The following is a 17,686-nucleotide window of genomic DNA, read 5'->3' on the forward strand; positions in this document are numbered from 1 at the left end:
TTGTTGCTTTGGCGGACTGTATTGAGGGGGAAATGGGAGAGTTGTGCCACCTACTGGTCAGGATTGACCCTACAGCAACCAACTGATGAATGGGTCTTCAATGCAGCTTCAAAGGGTAGTTACATTATCAGTTTAAAAAGTAATTATAAGAAGAGTGAGCAAAAGGTGGACATAGTGGGGCAATGTATGTGTGAGGCAGGAGTTTCGGGCAGAAGATTGAGTTTGAACTAATTAGCACATAAAATGTAGTTTTTAGACTTTTCATCAAAATTCCTTAGTGACATAAGCATTACTGTGTTTTATCCAAGTGCAGTCAAACCTTTCAGGTCATGACAACACATTTAACTGTGCAGTACCTCTTCAGAAACTTGTTTGGTTTGGGATACAAAAAAAAATCGTCTTTTTTGCTAATTTATTAAAAACATATAGTTTATGCATTGGCAAACAGCAATTATTACAACAGGTGTTGTGCCCACTGTGCAGCATTTTGTATTTCTTTGCATATTTGACACGTCTTAAAGAAATGGCTGCTTTATTAATGTATCAGTCTTACTGTTCCAAATCTTTTAGAGCATCTGTGATAGTTAAAGTTATAAGCACCAACATTTTGACATATTAATCTGTCCTGCAATAAACTCATCACAATAAATATATATTTCATATTGCATAGTTTGCAAAGCAAAGATGCTACTGATTTGTGAAAAGGTCAGACATAGCTCTGAAAGTCATCATTAAAAACAACAGAAATCAGCACATGTACTGAAGCCCTATACTGCATCAGCAATCATGACAGGCAGATTTAGCTTTACTTCATTCATCAATATCTTGAAGTAATCCCCCCTAAAATCAAGCTTATATCTGCACAAATGTCCAGAAAGTAGAAAAATAAAAACAGCTCAAACCAAGCACATAGAGTCCACATTAGACTGTGTTTTTGTCCTTAGACAGAAACATAGCACATGGGCGGATCACACGTCGGCAGATTATTTCCCAGTTTTCAGAACTACAAAGCTCGAGCTTTAGCGTGGGCCTGCAGGAGGGCGGCTGTGTCTGTGTGGGAACCTTGCATGGCAATCGAGAGTGCAGTTCTACCACGCTGAGGGACAGAGACAGAAAGAGAAACAAAGTTAGGATCAAGAAGTAAAACTATTCTGAATCCCTGATAAGGTAAGAGTGTTAGACAGGCTTACTCAGAACACCTTGCTTTAGCCATGCTAGCTATGTTGCTGTTTCCTGTCAGTTCAACACTTTAGACCAGTTTGAAATAGCTTGGCCATTACTTTGAACAACATTAAAATTGGTAGGACTTTCATCTGCCCACTCGATGAATTGTTATAACTTTTGTTAAACACAAACTTTCATTTAGAATTATCATTGGGTAAAAACCTACTAATCCCGATCCTTTGTTTAACACTTGCAAAGCTAATTACATGAGATGCTACTATGTTTTATATTTCATAGAGAACGTTAGTGCATAACATGTTAGAGTAACAAACTTATCATTGTGCTACTTCCATTAGCAATGTCAGAGTGAAAAGTAAGCCAATATAAGCATTTAGCTTGATGCACTGCCTCATAGAGCTGCTAGCTTGACGGTAGAATGCTAGCATTTTAGTATAAACCCAGTTAAGCTGTGTGAATAATAAGTTAAATTCAGTGATGCTACTAAAATGCATGTTTGCATGGTCTTTGACGTTAGCATTTAACTCAAAGACCTACTTCGCTAAGCCTCAGATTGTAGCTAGTTTGGCAAAAGACTCTTGATTTGTGATTTATATCTGTCAGTTGTACTGGTAAACTTGTATTTCTTGAAAATGTTAAGACAAGTTTTAGTGATAGAGTTGCCACCCATCCCATCTTTCCCAGAATTGTTCTCTTTTTTCACCAGCTGTCCCGGGAAAATGAAAATCTCTCCCGGGACACAATTTGTCCCGTTTTTTTGGGAAAATGCAAACACCTAATTTGATTTCCTTCGTTCTGTAGTCTAGAAAGGTGCTCCTGCGGCTATTTAAAATTGCCTCAGTTTTCTTCCCGTCTATGCCTATATCACGTGTGCCCAAGCGCTCAAAGTGGCTCAAGCAGGGAGGGAAACTTGACCAAAGAGAGACAGCAAGCTGAATTGGCTGACATACTCCGCACTGAGGTCTTCTTTTCACCAACTTTTGGCGTCTCCATTTGAAATGGGAGGATTGACGACTGACGAGGAAGGAGATGGAGAATATACATGCAAGCCACCAGCACGAAAAAAAACCCAGATATACTAGTTACAATCCTGACTGGCGACACTGTCAGAGTTTGAATGTTTACGGCCGACCCAGGGAGACGATTTTTCCACCACATGCGTTTTGTGTCCGACCAAGATCTCCGTAGTCTATGAAGGGAAAAACGCATTGGAAATCCATGCAAAAACAAAAAAGCATCAAGCTGTGATATATATAAAAAAAAACAAACAGGCAGCCTTTGCAACTTTTATGACCAAAAAAGGTTCAACTGGTAATAGTGGCCCAGCCCTCCGCCCTAAACAATTGGTCGAGTGTCCCTTTTTTTCCAGAAATCCAAGGTGGCAACCTTAATTAGTGACGTTACAGTAAACCTGTAGTTTTATCATTTTGATGTTGATATTAGCACCTACATAGACACTGTTTATTTCTGTAATATTTGATCATTTTTGGCATAGTGAATTTGAATAGTTCATAAATATTAAGCTAATTCTCAATAATCCTACTGTAAACAGTAATTCAACCATACCATAATCATGTTGATGTTAGCATTTAGCTGAAGGAACCATCATACTAACCGCCTCAAATGAATGCTAGCATGGCAGTTTGCCTAATCTTGTTTTCATGCATTGGCCTTAGGTGCTGAATTGAAGCTCCCAGAGAAGAGATTAGACGACAAAACTGTGCAAGGTTGTATTTTCATTTCTTAAGACAAATGGGTTCAGATTAAATTAATCTCATTAATCTGGGGTTTGTGTGGAGGTGAAATATGGTTTTGAATTAAGATGGGACACCCGTGCTGGATGATCTTTTTTTCTCTTAAACTCTACTATAAAGGCATGCTGAGTCAAAAGAAGGAGATACATTTGCATCTTCTTGATTGCTCTTTTCCCTCCCATTGCTTCAGACTGGCAGATAAGGTACAGTTAGAGGATTAGCTCATCTCAGCCTATGGAGATACTGTAGCTCTGATTAATCCTGGGAAAGCTGTATATAGCTGCATCCAGACTGTCAGTCCACCCACCTCCACAAAGTGTCAGTCAAAACATTTCAGCTTTCATACTCTAAGCTGCTTTTTGTGCTCAGTTAAGTGAATAGAAAAGTAGATATAACAAATGTAATAGGATTTTACAGTGGAAAAGGAACTGAAGTCATCATATAAACACTATGACATACAATCTAATTTCATGGTCTGCCTGAGGAATTTCATGTTTATTTAAATCTAATTTCTCTGGTGTAATGACCAATTCATAGATGAGAAAACATATCGCTGGTATCTTAAACAAACTGCAGTTGAAATAAAGACTTCTCTGGTTAAAGGGTTTTGCAATGATATTAAAAGTACATGCAGTATCACCTTGTCAGTCAGCGTGAGGTCACACTGGCTCCTCTCGAGTAGCAGTCTTGCGATGTGTGTGTGGCCCCGCTCTGCTGCAAACATCAGGCCGGTTGTTCCCTGGTTATCCTGGATGTTGGCGTCCGCTCCACAACTCAATAGCAGGCGAACCATCACGACTCGCCCGTGTCTCACTGCCAAGTGAATAGCTGTTTGGCCCGTCTGTAAGAGGTACAGAGACAGTGTGGTGATTGATAAAAACTTACTTTGTTTATTTTTGTTTGTCTTTTGTTCAGATGCTGTTCAGCTCAAAGGGCAGAGTTCCATGTTAAAGGATGCTTCAGAGGAACACTCAAACCATCTATTTACATTTTAGAAGTCCAAAAAGTAAACTTAATCAAGGGCTGTTATGAATTCAGTAAATCATAGTGATACTTTTAGGTGTAAAATCAAAGGATGACCCTTTCATAATGTGTCATTTGTTTAGTAGATACAGTCTACCATTTACTACATAAAAAACAAAAAAATCAAACCATAAATCTCATATGTGCTTTTTATTTTATGTCCCTAAACTAGAGTTCACTCATCTGGAAAAAGAAGAAATGTTTGACCCATGTCACATTTGAAATATGCTCATTTTGTCTTACCTTGCTAGAGCGAGTGTGAATGTTGCCCAGCTCCATCAGCTTGCGGACCACCTCCATACCACCTGGGCCATCTGGTGCTGTCAGTGAGGCCAGCATCACTGGTGTGTAGCCGGCATTGTTCTGAAGATTTAAATCACTCACACCTTTGGAGCAAATCAGAAAAGAAAATACTTTTTTTTCTGCATTCACAAGCAAACTCTTCCTTTGCTCAAAAGCTCTGGCTAACACATTACTGCTACCTGTGTCCAGTAGCATGCTGACGATGCCATAGTTGCAGTGAGACACACTGTAATGCAGTACTGTGTTGCTGTTGTCGTCCGCTAGGTTGACCAAGAAGGCTAGCAGTGATGGTGTGGACTTCTTTACTTCTTTCAGCTGCACAGCCAACTTGCTTGCCTCTGATGTCTCCTCTGCAGCTGCACTGAACCAGTGCTGAAAACAGACCACCAAAGCCTTTCTCTGGAACAGAAAAAATAGGCAACATAAGAAATGTGTTAATGGGTACCGTTTTGTAAAGGATGTGACCACCGCAACATGTTTGAAAAACGTTTCTTTTAAGTTATTTTTTGGGTCTTTTCATTTTTAATTGGATAGAAAATCTAAAAAGAGGCAGGGCATGTGGTGGGTAGAGGGCGGAGTCAAACGTGTGACCCCTGCAATGAGTTCATGGGGCGCACACTGTAACCACTAACTACCCTGGCACTCCATCATGTTTTGATTATTAACAGTAATTGAACAGACTCACTTAAAGTTGGTACACATATTTCTGGCAAGAGACAAAGGTGTAAACACAACATTTTAGATTGTTTAGGGGAAACATGCTAGCATACAACTGACAAATATGACACTTAGCATAAACATTGTATTTACTTTATGATGTGATTCTTCACACCCACTTTACACTTTTTTGTTTTACAACAACATATAGGTCTATCTTGCTCATTAGTTTCTTACTGCTTCAATATTCACTTCCTTTGAAGCTCCATTTTGGTCGCAACCATCAAATATCTGGCATTTTAGTTGCTTAATGCTCTGTAGAGTTTACAAACTAGCTGCTAATTCCACCCCTCTGCCTTCTGCTGCTGGTCAAGTTGACTATGTTGTATAAGACTTTTTTTGTTTGCTGACAAGATCTGCAAACAGGTTGATAGGAAAAACGGGAATAATTTAGTAAACCAAAACAAAGGTGAAACAGCAAATATAGCTGAGCAGAGTGGCAGATATGTCAGTATTTATGACACCTTTTTGTTGCCTTGGGTTGAATGTTCCTCCAATTCACTTTGAGACTTACAAAATGTATAAGTTGTCAGCAGTTTAAATATCAATGAATCAGTTTATATATAGGTATGACTTATATTTATTGTGGACCACTTACCATGTCTTCATTGGGGTTATCCATGTTGTCCATGTGATCTTTGAGAAACTGACAAGCAGCCATAAAATCTGCATTCACTACATCCCTAGAAGAGAAAATATGTGTGAGTAAGAATAGCTTTTTTTCAAAGCATGAAGAATGTATTCCCATGAGATGAAATAAAAACATCTTAGCTATTCCCTGAAGACTAAACATCAACATTACATTTCCCAAACACTCTGATCAGGCTTCAGTTCCAGTCCTCTCACCTGCCTCCGGTGGCAGTTTCTGAGCCAGGACTCCCCTCCATCTGTTCTCGTGGGGGTTTTGTCTTGACTGTTTTCTCTTGGGTCTCAGCTTCCACAGACGCTACACCTCCATCTGCCCACACTGATCCCAGTCCTCCTGATATCATCTGCCTGTCTGGGCTCATTTGCTTCTCTTCCTTCACCCGTCTCATCTCTGGGTGAGTGTCCACCTGGGCAGCAGCCATCTCCCAGGGGCTGAAGCTACCCTCCTTCCGCTCACTCTGAGTCACACAGTTCTGCCCATAACTCCCACTTGTGGTGGCTTTGCACCTTAGAAAAGGAAAACAGAAAAGAAAATTATTATCATCGACTGAAATACTGATTGGTTTTGCGAGTTCATATATATATTAGAAATGCCCTTAAAATATACACCATTAAATTGCCTGTCAAGGTCTACAGCCGCAGGATCCTACTTAAAAGCTAGTTGAACATTTCCCCCTCTTAATGTCCTAGTTGGCAGTTTGGGGACAAAAAGGAATTTTGGAAGAGATATCTAATGAATTATTCATATTATGTGGTTCAAGGTAATTCAATCAGTTTTTTGAGTCCAATCTTTTCAAGCATCAGAGCTGGATATCAAAAGGGAAAAACTTCAAACAAATCGCTCATTCCTCTTAATTTCTAGATCACAAAGCTCACTGTGCTGACTCATTCTGCAAAAGATGTGACTGTTACACTTTAACAATCTGACACAACTTGTATTTCGCAGTAAGCCAAAGATTATTCTGAGCCCTAGCAATCCATTGCACACACTGTCAGAGTCATGTTTCCCATCTTTGTTTAATTACTCTAATTCAGAAATCATAAATCAAGGCATTGGATGCTTTGAAAAATGGAGAAACCTGAGCTCAGTCATCCTTAGACATGGGAGTCACCACTTTTGTCCTTTAAATGACAACTTTAGAGGGAGTGACAGCCATTTTCACGTTCTAAATCATTATGTTTTTCTCAGTCAAATGACAGTAGCTTAACTAACCTCAAGTTAGGATGTCTGTCAACTCTAAGTATGGTTTTAAGCAATAATCATAACTCTAAAGGTTGCTGAAGTCAGAGAGATATTTACTAACCTTTCATTATCACCCCCAGATCGTAGGCTTTCTGACATCTGGGGACACGGGTCTGTCCTCATGATGGATTTAGAGGCTAAATGAGAGACAAACACAAAGATTATGATGAAATGTTGAAACATAACTGAACAACAACACTGCATGCTCCTGATGGAATACAAACGGACCATTGTTTTATGAATCATTTCTCTTGGACAATACCAAATCTTCACAAAGATTGAATACCAAGTCAAAACAGTTTACGCTGATAGAAATGAGAGCCTCAGAAAAAAACAACAGCAATCATTTACATCTCATTAGTCTCATATTAGTCTATATTTGGCAGATGAGCAACATTGTGTCTTTTAGTTCTGTGATTATTATACATTTATAGTTTGATTGGTTGCATAATTTGATTTTCAATATTGACTTTTGAACAAGAACAAAGAAAAAGATAAAATGTTTTTTGAAAAGTATTTTTTAATGTTAGACTTAAGTATGGATATGACATTAAAGACACATTTCTGAAGAGGACTGCCTTTATCTCTTTTTGGGTTGTACAAATGACTAAGTTTGCCAAACAGGTACACATGTTTGTCTTATTTCATTTTGACAAACACATGGTTGCGTCAAATGGTCTGAAGAGACATAGGGTTTCTTTACTGAAAGTCATGTGATTGTGTAGTTGTTCCACTGGCTCCTAAAGTCCACACTCAAACTTTGTTCTTCTTCCCGTGTTGATGCAGCTGGTAGGTTTCCATGGTATTTGGCATAGATAACCTTTTTTAAACCTCACAACACTGAAAAAAGGAGAACCTCATTCCACCCTAAGGATTTCAATCTTAAGGGCAATTTATAGTAATTTGATCTTTGAATGCAAGTTTTTACTGTAATGTTGAAATGGGTCGAAATAATTCAATTAAAATAATCTTTGTAGTGTCTGTAATAACTGTTGCAAACATGCCCTCCAGATATTTGGATGATTGTTATAAGAGAACTGTACTTAATACACTCAAAGATTCAGTTTGGCTACTTCAGCTTGGCATGCTGGGATTTCTGATACATTTAAAAGGAGAAAAGCCTAAATGAAAACCTTGTAAAATACAGAACTTCAAACAAGCCTTGAGTTGATCTAACTACACCCAAATATAGACTGCATTGGCTCAACCAATCATTATACATTTCTTTTATTTTAACCTTCATTTTACCAGGAATAGTCCCATTGAGATACAAAGCCTCTTTTTCAAGGGAGTCCTGGCCAAGACAGCAGCATAAAAAGTTTCACAAATAGAACAGGACAAAACATACAGTGGCTTAACACTGATAAAACTGATTCCCATACACCCACTGACACCAACGTCTTTATCAGTTAGGTGTCACTAAACCAATACAGAAGTAAAAAAAAATCCCAACTGTTGCTGTTGTTCCAATAGGTTCCCAGCTGTGGTGTTGACATAATGATGCTTGCTCTGTTCCATTACCTCTATTTAGCTTTAACAAATGACTAAGTTTGCTCCTGTTCAGTGCCAAGCAGACGCACATGGTTGACTAACTCATGGTTGCGTGAAATGGTCTGTACGGTTAGTTTGAGGCAAATAATAACCTGGTTAGGACTAGGTAAAGACATCTTGGGATGAGATTGAGTTTAAACACAGAAGGCCTTTTAGTAAAGGACCAAACCCCCTTGGTAAAGGTCCTCAGTTGTTCAGACTGTACATTGCATTGACTCCCTCTTAAATAGATTTTATCAGTCTTTATATTAAGTGACTGTGTCTCTGAGCATCACATATTACTCCTGATTAGTTCTCAATATTGGAGAGTTGAGTGAATGATGCATCTAAAGGGTAACTTGTGCGTTGAGATCCTTGAAATGCGTCACTGTTTGACAACTTGGGAGTAAATGCTGGGTGGCTGTTTTGTCTGTAAAAACCAGCTGACTTCTTTTTTTCCAAACCAAGACCAGACCACAGTTTAATCACACCCCACATAAATAACTCCCCAGAGTCAACCCTCAAGTGCACCACATCTCTGTGTAGCGTGAAGCACAAAGTTGTAGTAGTTTTTTTTTACGTTGCTTAATAAATATAGGATTGACTTTGAAGGAACAGATGCAACAAGCCTTAGTGCTGTCATCATCCATCATCCAATAACTGAGATATAAGCATTTACACACCGTGCATTCTGTGGCTCTCAATATCTCCAGGTTGAATTGTCTGTCCGTCACTGTGTTCATGTTGGGTGTAGTAGGAGGTGAGAATGTCAACAAGCCCCATCATCTCTTGCTGCAGGGAGTTAACTTTGGGGTCCGGGTGCTTCAGCGGTTTACCCTCCTCTTGTAACTGGTAGTCTGCACACAAACACTCCCACTGTCGATTCAGGAGTCTCTTGATCTTCTTGATATGGTGGGTGACCACTGTTGTATCTATGCCATCTTCTGGAACCCCCTCAGGTCCAACAGACTCCAGTTGGATCCTTCCATTGGAATCAACACAGTCCTTTGGTTGACTTTGAACAGTTATTGCAGAGTTTGGTGTCTCATAACTTCTTGACACTTGATTATATGGTTCAATGGATCTCACCACTGTCTCATCTCCATCCTGGTCTACCACCACTCTCTCTGCTCGAACCCACACTCCAGGGTTCCTGACCAGGTGCTCAATTTTTTCCTCTTTTCTCCTGCTCTCGTCCCTCTGTTCTTTAAGCAGTCCTAAAGCCCGCTGGAACTCCAGGCTGGTTTCATGGAGCTTCTGCTCCAGCACAGCTACCTTTGCCTGCAGGGAGGTCACCGTCAGCAGCTCATCCAGATCTGTACTAGTCCTCCATTCATGTGATGGGTTAGGGTCTTCTTGACGAGAGGTGTGATTTCTAGGGAACATGATATGAGTTTCATGCCGTGGTCTTTTGATGTCTATCCCGTAGTGGATTGAGTTTGAGGTTCCATTCATTGAAGGGTGGTGGGTATGCTGATTTAGGCCCAGATGAAGCCTTTCCCTTTCCTCCTGAAGAATGCAGATCTGAGCCCTTAGCTCTGGGACTACCCTAATCTCCATCTCAAGTTCCGCCACCCGTTCAAGGGCCTCTGTGAGGCGCCTCCTCAACCCTGAGCAATCCTGTGGTCGAGGGCTGTCTGAGGAATAAAAAACATCCTCACAAGAGACGTTCCTTTCTCCAAGGTGATCCCTGGAACTTCTGAGGCTTCCTGGGTCATCTGTGGACTCTGAACTCTGTCTCAGCAGTACTGTAAGTGGCATACTTGATGCACGGAGGAGATGAGGCCTGATATGCTCACCCAAAGGTTGCTCATCAAACTCCTTGATTCTGGCTTCCATCTCAGCCAGGCTTTTAAGTCCTGTTGGAGAGAGTGGCGACCTGTGACCATTTGCTGAGGAATTGTAGCCATAATGATAGGTGTCCAAAAGTCGTGACCTGGGACCAAGAGCTCCGGTGGATCCCCAGGGACTGGGGCGGTGCCCACCCCCAGATGGGTTGAGGTTCCTGGGTAAAGTGCTTGCCCGTGGGCCCTTGCTTCGGCGCTGGATGGGGACTCTTTTGATTGTGTTGCCTTTCTCTATGTCATCTACGTATTTTAGAAAGTCCAGATCAAGTCGAAAGCCATAAGGGGTTTCCACTGAGTATGGGGGCTTCCCTTTGATTCCATTCTCTCTTGGCTTATGAGGCAAAATACTCCCTGTAAACATTAAGACAAGATATAAGTATCAAGCACAATTAGATATCATGTTTGGACAGTTTGGTAGGTAAAGGACAAATGTTTACCATTTTGTCCCTCCATCATCTCTGCGTCTTCAGTTTTCCCAACAATTTGTCGTCACATTATCTGGTTGGATGCTTGGTATCTGGAAAAAACAACCAAAAAAAGGATTTACAAGGCTGAATTGAGCCAATAACATGTAAAAAAAAAATATATATATATGGTTAGGAAAGTATTACAAGTGGCAGAGGTGGTTATAGTGAATTTATCTAATAAAATAATGAAGCCATTCATGATTTCTAAAGAGGCAAAACAGATTAATTCTGGCCCTGACTCACACTTACTTGAGGCTAGCTGTGGTATTTTTGGTGGAAGACTAGCTCTTAAATATAAAACCAGATGGAAGAACACTCTGAACAGCAATTCTCTCTTTTGTACTCTCAATTGTGGCACAAAGCACAAAACACAAACATCCAATTACACTCAAGTGCTTACTCTCTCTTCTTCCCTCCCATTTTTTTTTTTACTCAAAGACTTCTGTTTTTCTCACACTCTCATTGCTTCATTTCTTCCATGCACCAAGCTGCTATTATTCAACAGTGGCAGGCCTGATGTTCCCTTGATTACAGCCCTGCCATCCAGGACGAGGGCTGAAAATAACTTGGGACTGTTTGGCCCAGCAGCTCTGGCCAACGGAGGAAAAAAAATACTCCTACAGACACAAAAACAGATAACCATTGTTGTGAGTCACTACTCTCCTCCCTTTCTGTGCTCTCTGTGCCTCCTACAAAGTCTACATTCTTATTTCAGATCCGTAGTTTACTTAAGCTGAACTGTCTCAGACTATAATATCCTTTCTCAGTCTCATTTCATACTTTGCATAAACTTAAAACCACTGACTGTACTGACTTCAGAATTCTGCTGACTCCCATTTTTTCTTTCTTCTTGTCTTAATGATAGAGGTTTTCCCCATAGCCATTGCTTCCCTTAACTCTGAGTGACTCTCCCTCTTCTCCCCACCCCTCCTCCCTCTTCCCATCCTTCCTCCCCTCCTCTCCTGACCACCAGCCTCTGTGGCAGCTCGCCGTCCTCTTGAGGCACTGCAGCCGCCGAGCCGCAGCCCCAAACAATGTCAGCTATGCAGTAAACAGACAAACACCACCAAATGGGACTGCTGGGAATTCTGACCTCCATCATTCACACGTTTTCTGATGGACAGCAGCGAACAGCAAGAAATCTGCAATTAACACATATAGATGTGTATAGATTCACAGCTCAGAAGGGTATGTGGGTGTGAGAGGGTATGTGGGTGTAGACATGAAGTCAAAGACTCTTGCATTTAATGTGTATGTATGTAATTCTATGTCTGCTTCAGTACACTGTCATTTTTAGCTTCCAGAAAAAGAAAACAAAGGTGAATAAAAGAAAATGAGTGACAATCAAGTTACAATGAAATTCTCCCACAAAGCTTTGCATTGTTTCACACTTTGGCACTGATCACATCTCTTCTCTTTCTTTGTCTCTTTTCAGGCTCTCAGTCATCCAGGTCACAATCATCCAAAGTTTAATCCAAAAGACAACTGGACTGCAAGAAGTTTTGAAGACATTTCAGCTCTAATTCAAAAAGTTTGTTTAGTTAAGATGTTTTTACGAACTTCAGCCAAGTGCAGCTACCTCTTGGATTAAACTTTGAATTTTCTTGGTACCAAATACAGGTTTAAGTGCGTTTTTCATCGCATTACCAAATTTTGGAAACCCATTCCATCTGGTAAAAAGAAGAAACAGAATAGTATTAATCCTGATGTAGTTAAAGTATTTATTAAACTAGAACTCTGACTGAACACTGTGTTGCTTCAATACATGTGTTATACGTTGAAACTGATATAGTATGTACGTATGTTGTTATGCCAGTGGGGTTTTATGATGTTGAGAGGAATGTGTCGGCACTCCAGCTGACTAGTCTAAATTTAGCCTATACATGTGGGTGTAAAGCCACAGCATGTGTCAAGAGAAAAGACCCAGACATTTGTTTTGATTTTAAGAAACTTATATAAGATCATCGAGTTCACTGTCTTCCAGGAAGACAGGTAATCTTGTAGAAAAACAAGATGGGTGTTTTTTGGAGGTGATAATAAAGGTCTGAAGGTAGAGTGGCAGTAAGATTGAACAAAGAGCGTAACATTAGCTACCAGCAGAGGCTGTATTCCCACAGAATGTCAATCAGCCGTGTACAGCAGAGCACCTGTTACTGCAGAGATCTCAATCAGTCTCTCTGTTCCGACATCAAGTAGAGAATGCAGACTGCTGGCCACAGATCAACTGAACAGAATACTTCAGGAAATGATTGTACATTTGTGCACTAAAGTAAATAAACGGTCTTATATAAAAACCAAATGTCTAAAATCTAAACATGCTACCACTATAAGTGGTACAAAATAATTGTATTATGAAACTATATTTGTTTCAGAATGTGTCTTGTAAGAGACAGACAATGAGATAGAAACACTTATCCTGGCTCCTGCATTGCAACAAAGCATGCTTTGAATTTGCTGCTACATGTGTTCTTTTGTTTTTTTTGTTTTTGTTTCAGAGATTAAACAAATAAGATGAAAAATGCTAAATGTACTTATAGGTTCAATTTAACGAAAAAGACATTTTCCTTGCCTATACATGCAGATTTCACTTAAGCATCCTCCAGCCTTGCCACACTCGGAATGTAGAAGCCAAAAAGCCTCTTTCTGTTGCCCACCTACCGGGAAATCATAGCTTCTACAAGGCCATATGAATTTGCTCCTGTGGTGCTGTAACTACAGGAGTGATTTGCATAGGCATGGGTGAAAAATCCACTCCCACTCACTCCTTGAGTCATTCTGCTGCCACAAATGCTATTGCGGTTTTGCTTCAGTGTTGCAGAGTCAATATGTGCTAATTTGCTCATTTGTGCCAACCACTTCACCTTGAACTGCTTCAGCAACGAGGGCCACATAAATATACACACAAATGGCAAGGAAGTGGGAACAGCACTCAAATTTTAGTGTACTACTCTGAGACATGCTGTTGTAGGGGCGTTAGGGGTCAGATTGTAGATCATATGGGTATTGTATTGCCGCAGGTTCTTCTGGAGCACTTGCCATATTTGTTGTGGTGTTTTTCCGCCTCTGCATCGGTTGCATCCTCCTTCCTAATATTACTTTCAGGGAGTCAGTGCAGTGCCTTATTATCATGGCATTCCTGCCCACTTAGACCACTGCATGGATAATGAGGCTAGAAACTGAGAGGCTGCAGATCCACTACCAAGGCTAAATTTTAGAAGTTTTTTTGCAACTGAATGAACAGCTAAAAGTACAATTTTTAAGACCTCTCAGATGCTTGTTTGCCTATTTTGTAGCCAAGCCAGGTAAGCTGTTTCTCCTGTTGCTTCTAGTATTGGTTGCAAGCTTTACTAAATCACCTTGGGGTTGCTCTATGCCTACCATGGAGACAAAAGAATGGCTCTAAGCAAGAAGGTGAATCCAGATATTTTCCAAAACAGAATTTTTTACATTATCCAGTTGGGATCTCAAACAAACAAAGTTAAATCCAAGCTGCTTTGGCCCACCACTTTCTTTAGCATAAAAATAGACATACTTGTAAATTTATTTCTGACCAGGTTACCACAGAGGAAACAATCTTGCAGAGTTGGGGTTAGGGTAATTCCCAAGAGTCATTGCCTAACTCTCTCCACATTTCTGTGGCACAGGTTTTAATTGTGTATGCTCAGAGCGGTAGGCCCACCTCACAGGAAACCCAAGAAGTGAAACGTAAAATATTTGCCTTACCCCAGACAGGCCCTGGCTAAACAGAACTGCACAAAGCTACAGTACAGCTGCCTCTGCACACATTGAAGTCAGTCCAAAGTCAAGGACCAGAGAATGTCTGATTGTTTTTAACAAGTTTTTAAAATCAAGGTTTCCATTGTATCCAGCAGAACTTCTTTTTGAAAAATCCTTAATCTTTTTATACAAGCATTATGTCACTGATTCCACATGAGCTAACGTTGTACCTAGTGGGTAAATGTGTCCTTTCTCACAGAGACCTCTTAGCTCTCTGCATTAGCATAAACCACATAATCACAACATCTCTATCCACAACATTCTTCACCCAAGCCACAAATTAAATATGAACTCATGACACAGGAAGAGGGGCGACCTCTCAATGAAAGTAGATAAATGTTTTAACAACAACTTGAAAAAAGAACTCATTCAAAATTTCCCTGGAGTTTACATTTGTTCTCATCACTGGGTCATGGCTTATATTTACTTCAATGGCAAAGATAAAGGGTGGTCAATATCAGTTGGTCGCTCTGTCACTTTGGGCAAAATTGAAACTGACAGTTTGATGGATTGCTGTAAGACTTTGTATCAACATTCATGGCTCCTAGAGGATGACACCCAATGACTTTGGTGATCCCTTGACTTATAAAGTGCCCCAAGATTGACATTTGTTTTTCCTAAAATTACAAAAGGAATTGTCCCCACATTTAGAAGAACTGTAATAACTGTGGTGATCCTTCAGTCTAAATAAACACATTCTGGATAACACTGAATCTGAAAGCAAGAGAGAAGATTTTGGATACCTGAAGCGTTTTGGTTTCTGATTGTGGTCAAAGCGGTTTAGTCCACTAGCGCATATGCGAGCAAAGTTTGGATTTCATGGGTTCACTCAAGGTGAACTTGCAGAGCTGTAAGTCTGTAACTTTAAATCAGCAATAAAGTAAAATATAAAATCAAGTACAATCATGTTGTGCTATATTTCATACAAGTTCTTCCAAAGATATCAAATGTGGATCCTGAAAATCGCTGAATCAGTGAACATAATCCTGAACTTGAGAATTTAGAGCTCTCCCCATGCACTTTGCCATCTCCGATTTCCTCCATCTGTCTCTGTCCTTTTCTCTCAGTGCCTGTCCATCTGTCTGTACAGTATGTTAATCTGCAAATTTTCCTGTCTATGTCCTTGTTCCCGGAAAAATCATTCTTCCTTCAACTTTCTGGCTACTGTCTGTTATTTCCTTCCAGCGCATAACTCTAGACCTTGTCCTATGTTCAGAGTTGATTTAGAAACCAAAGCCAACTGTTTGGACTCAGGCTCCCTTTCCCTCGCTGTTCTGTTAGTCTGTTTTCTTCTTGTCAGACTCACATTTCTCACTCACTGTCTCCATATAGACTTCCTGGAAATCCTTCAAGTTCTGTGATCTTATTTCAGTTTGTATCTTTTTCGTCTTGGGATTTTGGACCACTGGAGATGTTCTGGTTGTGGTCCAACAGCAACATGGTCAGGGTTGCATTGTGGCATCTGAGCCTCATTGTGTGGTATGTGGAGCCAAAGCCTTTGGATGAAACAGCTGCCAGGGGCTTCACGCAAGGAAGAAAGCTGAGGTATGTTAACATGGCAAGGTTAAAATAGAAAGTGAGTTGCCTCATGTGTGTGTGTGTGTGTGTGTGTGTGTGTGTGTGTGTGTGTGTGTGTGTTTGTGTTTGTGTGTGTGTTCACATGGGCATGTGTGTTTGTGCTCTGTGTATTTGTTATATGCTTAGAAATAAATGAATTGGGATGTAAATTTAGCTATACATAATCTTTTATGACAAAGTTTTACTCCCAAAGGTCTGATCAGCATTCAGCTCAGGCCTAGAGATCCACTCCACACAATTTGTAAAATCACTTTGGAGTCAAAAGCTTTCCTGACCCTGAATTTAGATCAGCCAGTCCCTGTTTCGAAGACTTTCAAGGTCAGCATTCAGCATCTCTGCTTTGATTAAATATCCAATCCAACAGTCCTCCACTGGCTCAAAGATATGAGATGAATATTTAACTAGATCTTACCTTGTGACATGTGCTCCTGCAGTTTCCCCCAATTTGTCTTGCTGATGTGAGGGCGTGTACGTCTAACAGTCCACTTCAGTCTGCTCTCAGCTCAGCTCCGTTCAGTCTGTCTGTCTGTTCCTGAGAAGAAAGGGAGGTGGCATGCCCCGGCTGTTTGGAAAATGCCAACGTGCAGCAGCCCCTGCCATAACAGAGGCTGGGTTTGCTTGTGTGTAAAAGAGAGCACGGAGCAGGGAGGGGTTTTGGAACATGTGTTCCTCTAGTACTGTCCATCCAAGAAGACTGACAAGTGGGAGGGTAGAATTACAGGAGCACACCCTCTTCTTCAGATAGCAGCCAATAGGAGTCAAGGAGGTGTAGCCAGCTGGGAAAGACAGCAGCTCTTCTGGGATGGAGGTGACAACATGTCAAAATATGGAACATCCAGGAGAAAGTACCAGCGTCACCTTTCTGTGTACCTTCCATGATCCTCTCAGATATATCAGCGACCATGCAGGGCCTCACAGACCTCCCTGGCTCAGAATGTGTAACCTTACCCCATGTTATGTGGTCTCTGTCCCCTATAATCAAATGAACTAGGGGGAGGACAGAGGGCTTGGTGGCATCCATGGGGGTTAACTCTCTCTGTGCATACCGCTCATTCTTCTTGAATCCTCTTTCAGCCCCAACCAGCATCTTCCTTTGGGATACTACCAGCATGCCACTAAAGCCTGCCTTCTTCTCTTTCAAAGGGCAGTGGACAAGTATAAACAACAGTGCAGATGCATCGTCATTTGTCACCTAAGAAGTTAAAATTGCTTTATTAGCCATGCCAAAGGCAATGTTGCATGAAAAGTAATGTCTGTTAAACCATTAGTCTGTCCATCGCAATGGTCCACATCCAAATATCGCAATAAATGTTTGATGGACTGTCGCAAAATTTTTGCACAGACATTAATTTCCCCCAGAGGACAAAGCCTTCAGACCCTTGTGATTTTAAAGCGTGTCTTATGGTTTTTATCAGCGAGTCAAAGATTACATTTATCAAGTCAAATATCCAAACACTTACCTGATAGATTGAAACAGATATTTTTAACACACTTTCTTGAAAAAAAAGACTCCAGTTCAGACTGAACGTAGTAATCCCTAAAACAACATTTGCCAAAACTGACCCTGTGTACAGAATTTGATGATCCCCAGAGGATAAACTCAAAAGAACGAATCTC

The 17,686-nt window shown here is 40.6% G+C and overlaps 1 protein-coding gene and 1 long non-coding RNA gene across 2 annotated transcripts; one reads left to right on the forward strand and one right to left on the reverse strand.

Moving 5' to 3' along the window:
- Positions 1-395: 395 nt before the first annotated feature.
- LOC117827147 (KN motif and ankyrin repeat domain-containing protein 4-like) lies at positions 396-16,754 on the reverse strand. The gene is made up of 10 exons (XM_034703641.1): positions 16,482-16,754; positions 10,685-10,764; positions 9,084-10,598; positions 6,932-7,007; positions 5,826-6,134; positions 5,578-5,662; positions 4,442-4,661; positions 4,203-4,345; positions 3,577-3,777; positions 396-1,096 (listed from the first exon to the last, which is right to left on the reverse strand). Exons 2-10 carry the CDS (start codon positions 10,701-10,703, stop codon positions 1,004-1,006), a joined length of 2,661 nt encoding a protein of 886 aa, XP_034559532.1. The 5' UTR covers positions 10,704-10,764; positions 16,482-16,754; the 3' UTR covers positions 396-1,003.
- On the forward strand, positions 11,225-12,414 carry LOC117827148. Its single transcript, XR_004634154.1, has 3 exons — positions 11,225-11,361; positions 11,688-11,902; positions 12,150-12,414. It is a non-coding gene; the product is annotated as an uncharacterized LOC117827148 (long non-coding RNA).
- Positions 16,755-17,686: the final 932 nt, after the last annotated feature.

This window comes from Notolabrus celidotus, chromosome 15 (genome assembly GCF_009762535.1).
Source record: "Notolabrus celidotus isolate fNotCel1 chromosome 15, fNotCel1.pri, whole genome shotgun sequence".
Taxonomy (NCBI): domain Eukaryota; kingdom Metazoa; phylum Chordata; class Actinopteri; order Labriformes; family Labridae; genus Notolabrus; species Notolabrus celidotus.

Bases quoted from the DNA above. Each gene is read 5' to 3' on its own strand.
- LOC117827147 (XM_034703641.1), bottom strand. The intron at 6,135-6,931 runs GTTAGTAAATAT...TCCTTTTCTAAG, and splicing joins TCTGGGGGTGATAATGAAAG to GTGCAAAGCCACCACAAGTG. The intron at 3,778-4,202 runs GTAAGACAAAAT...TACCTCTTACAG, and splicing joins TTCACACTCGCTCTAGCAAG to ACGGGCCAAACAGCTATTCA.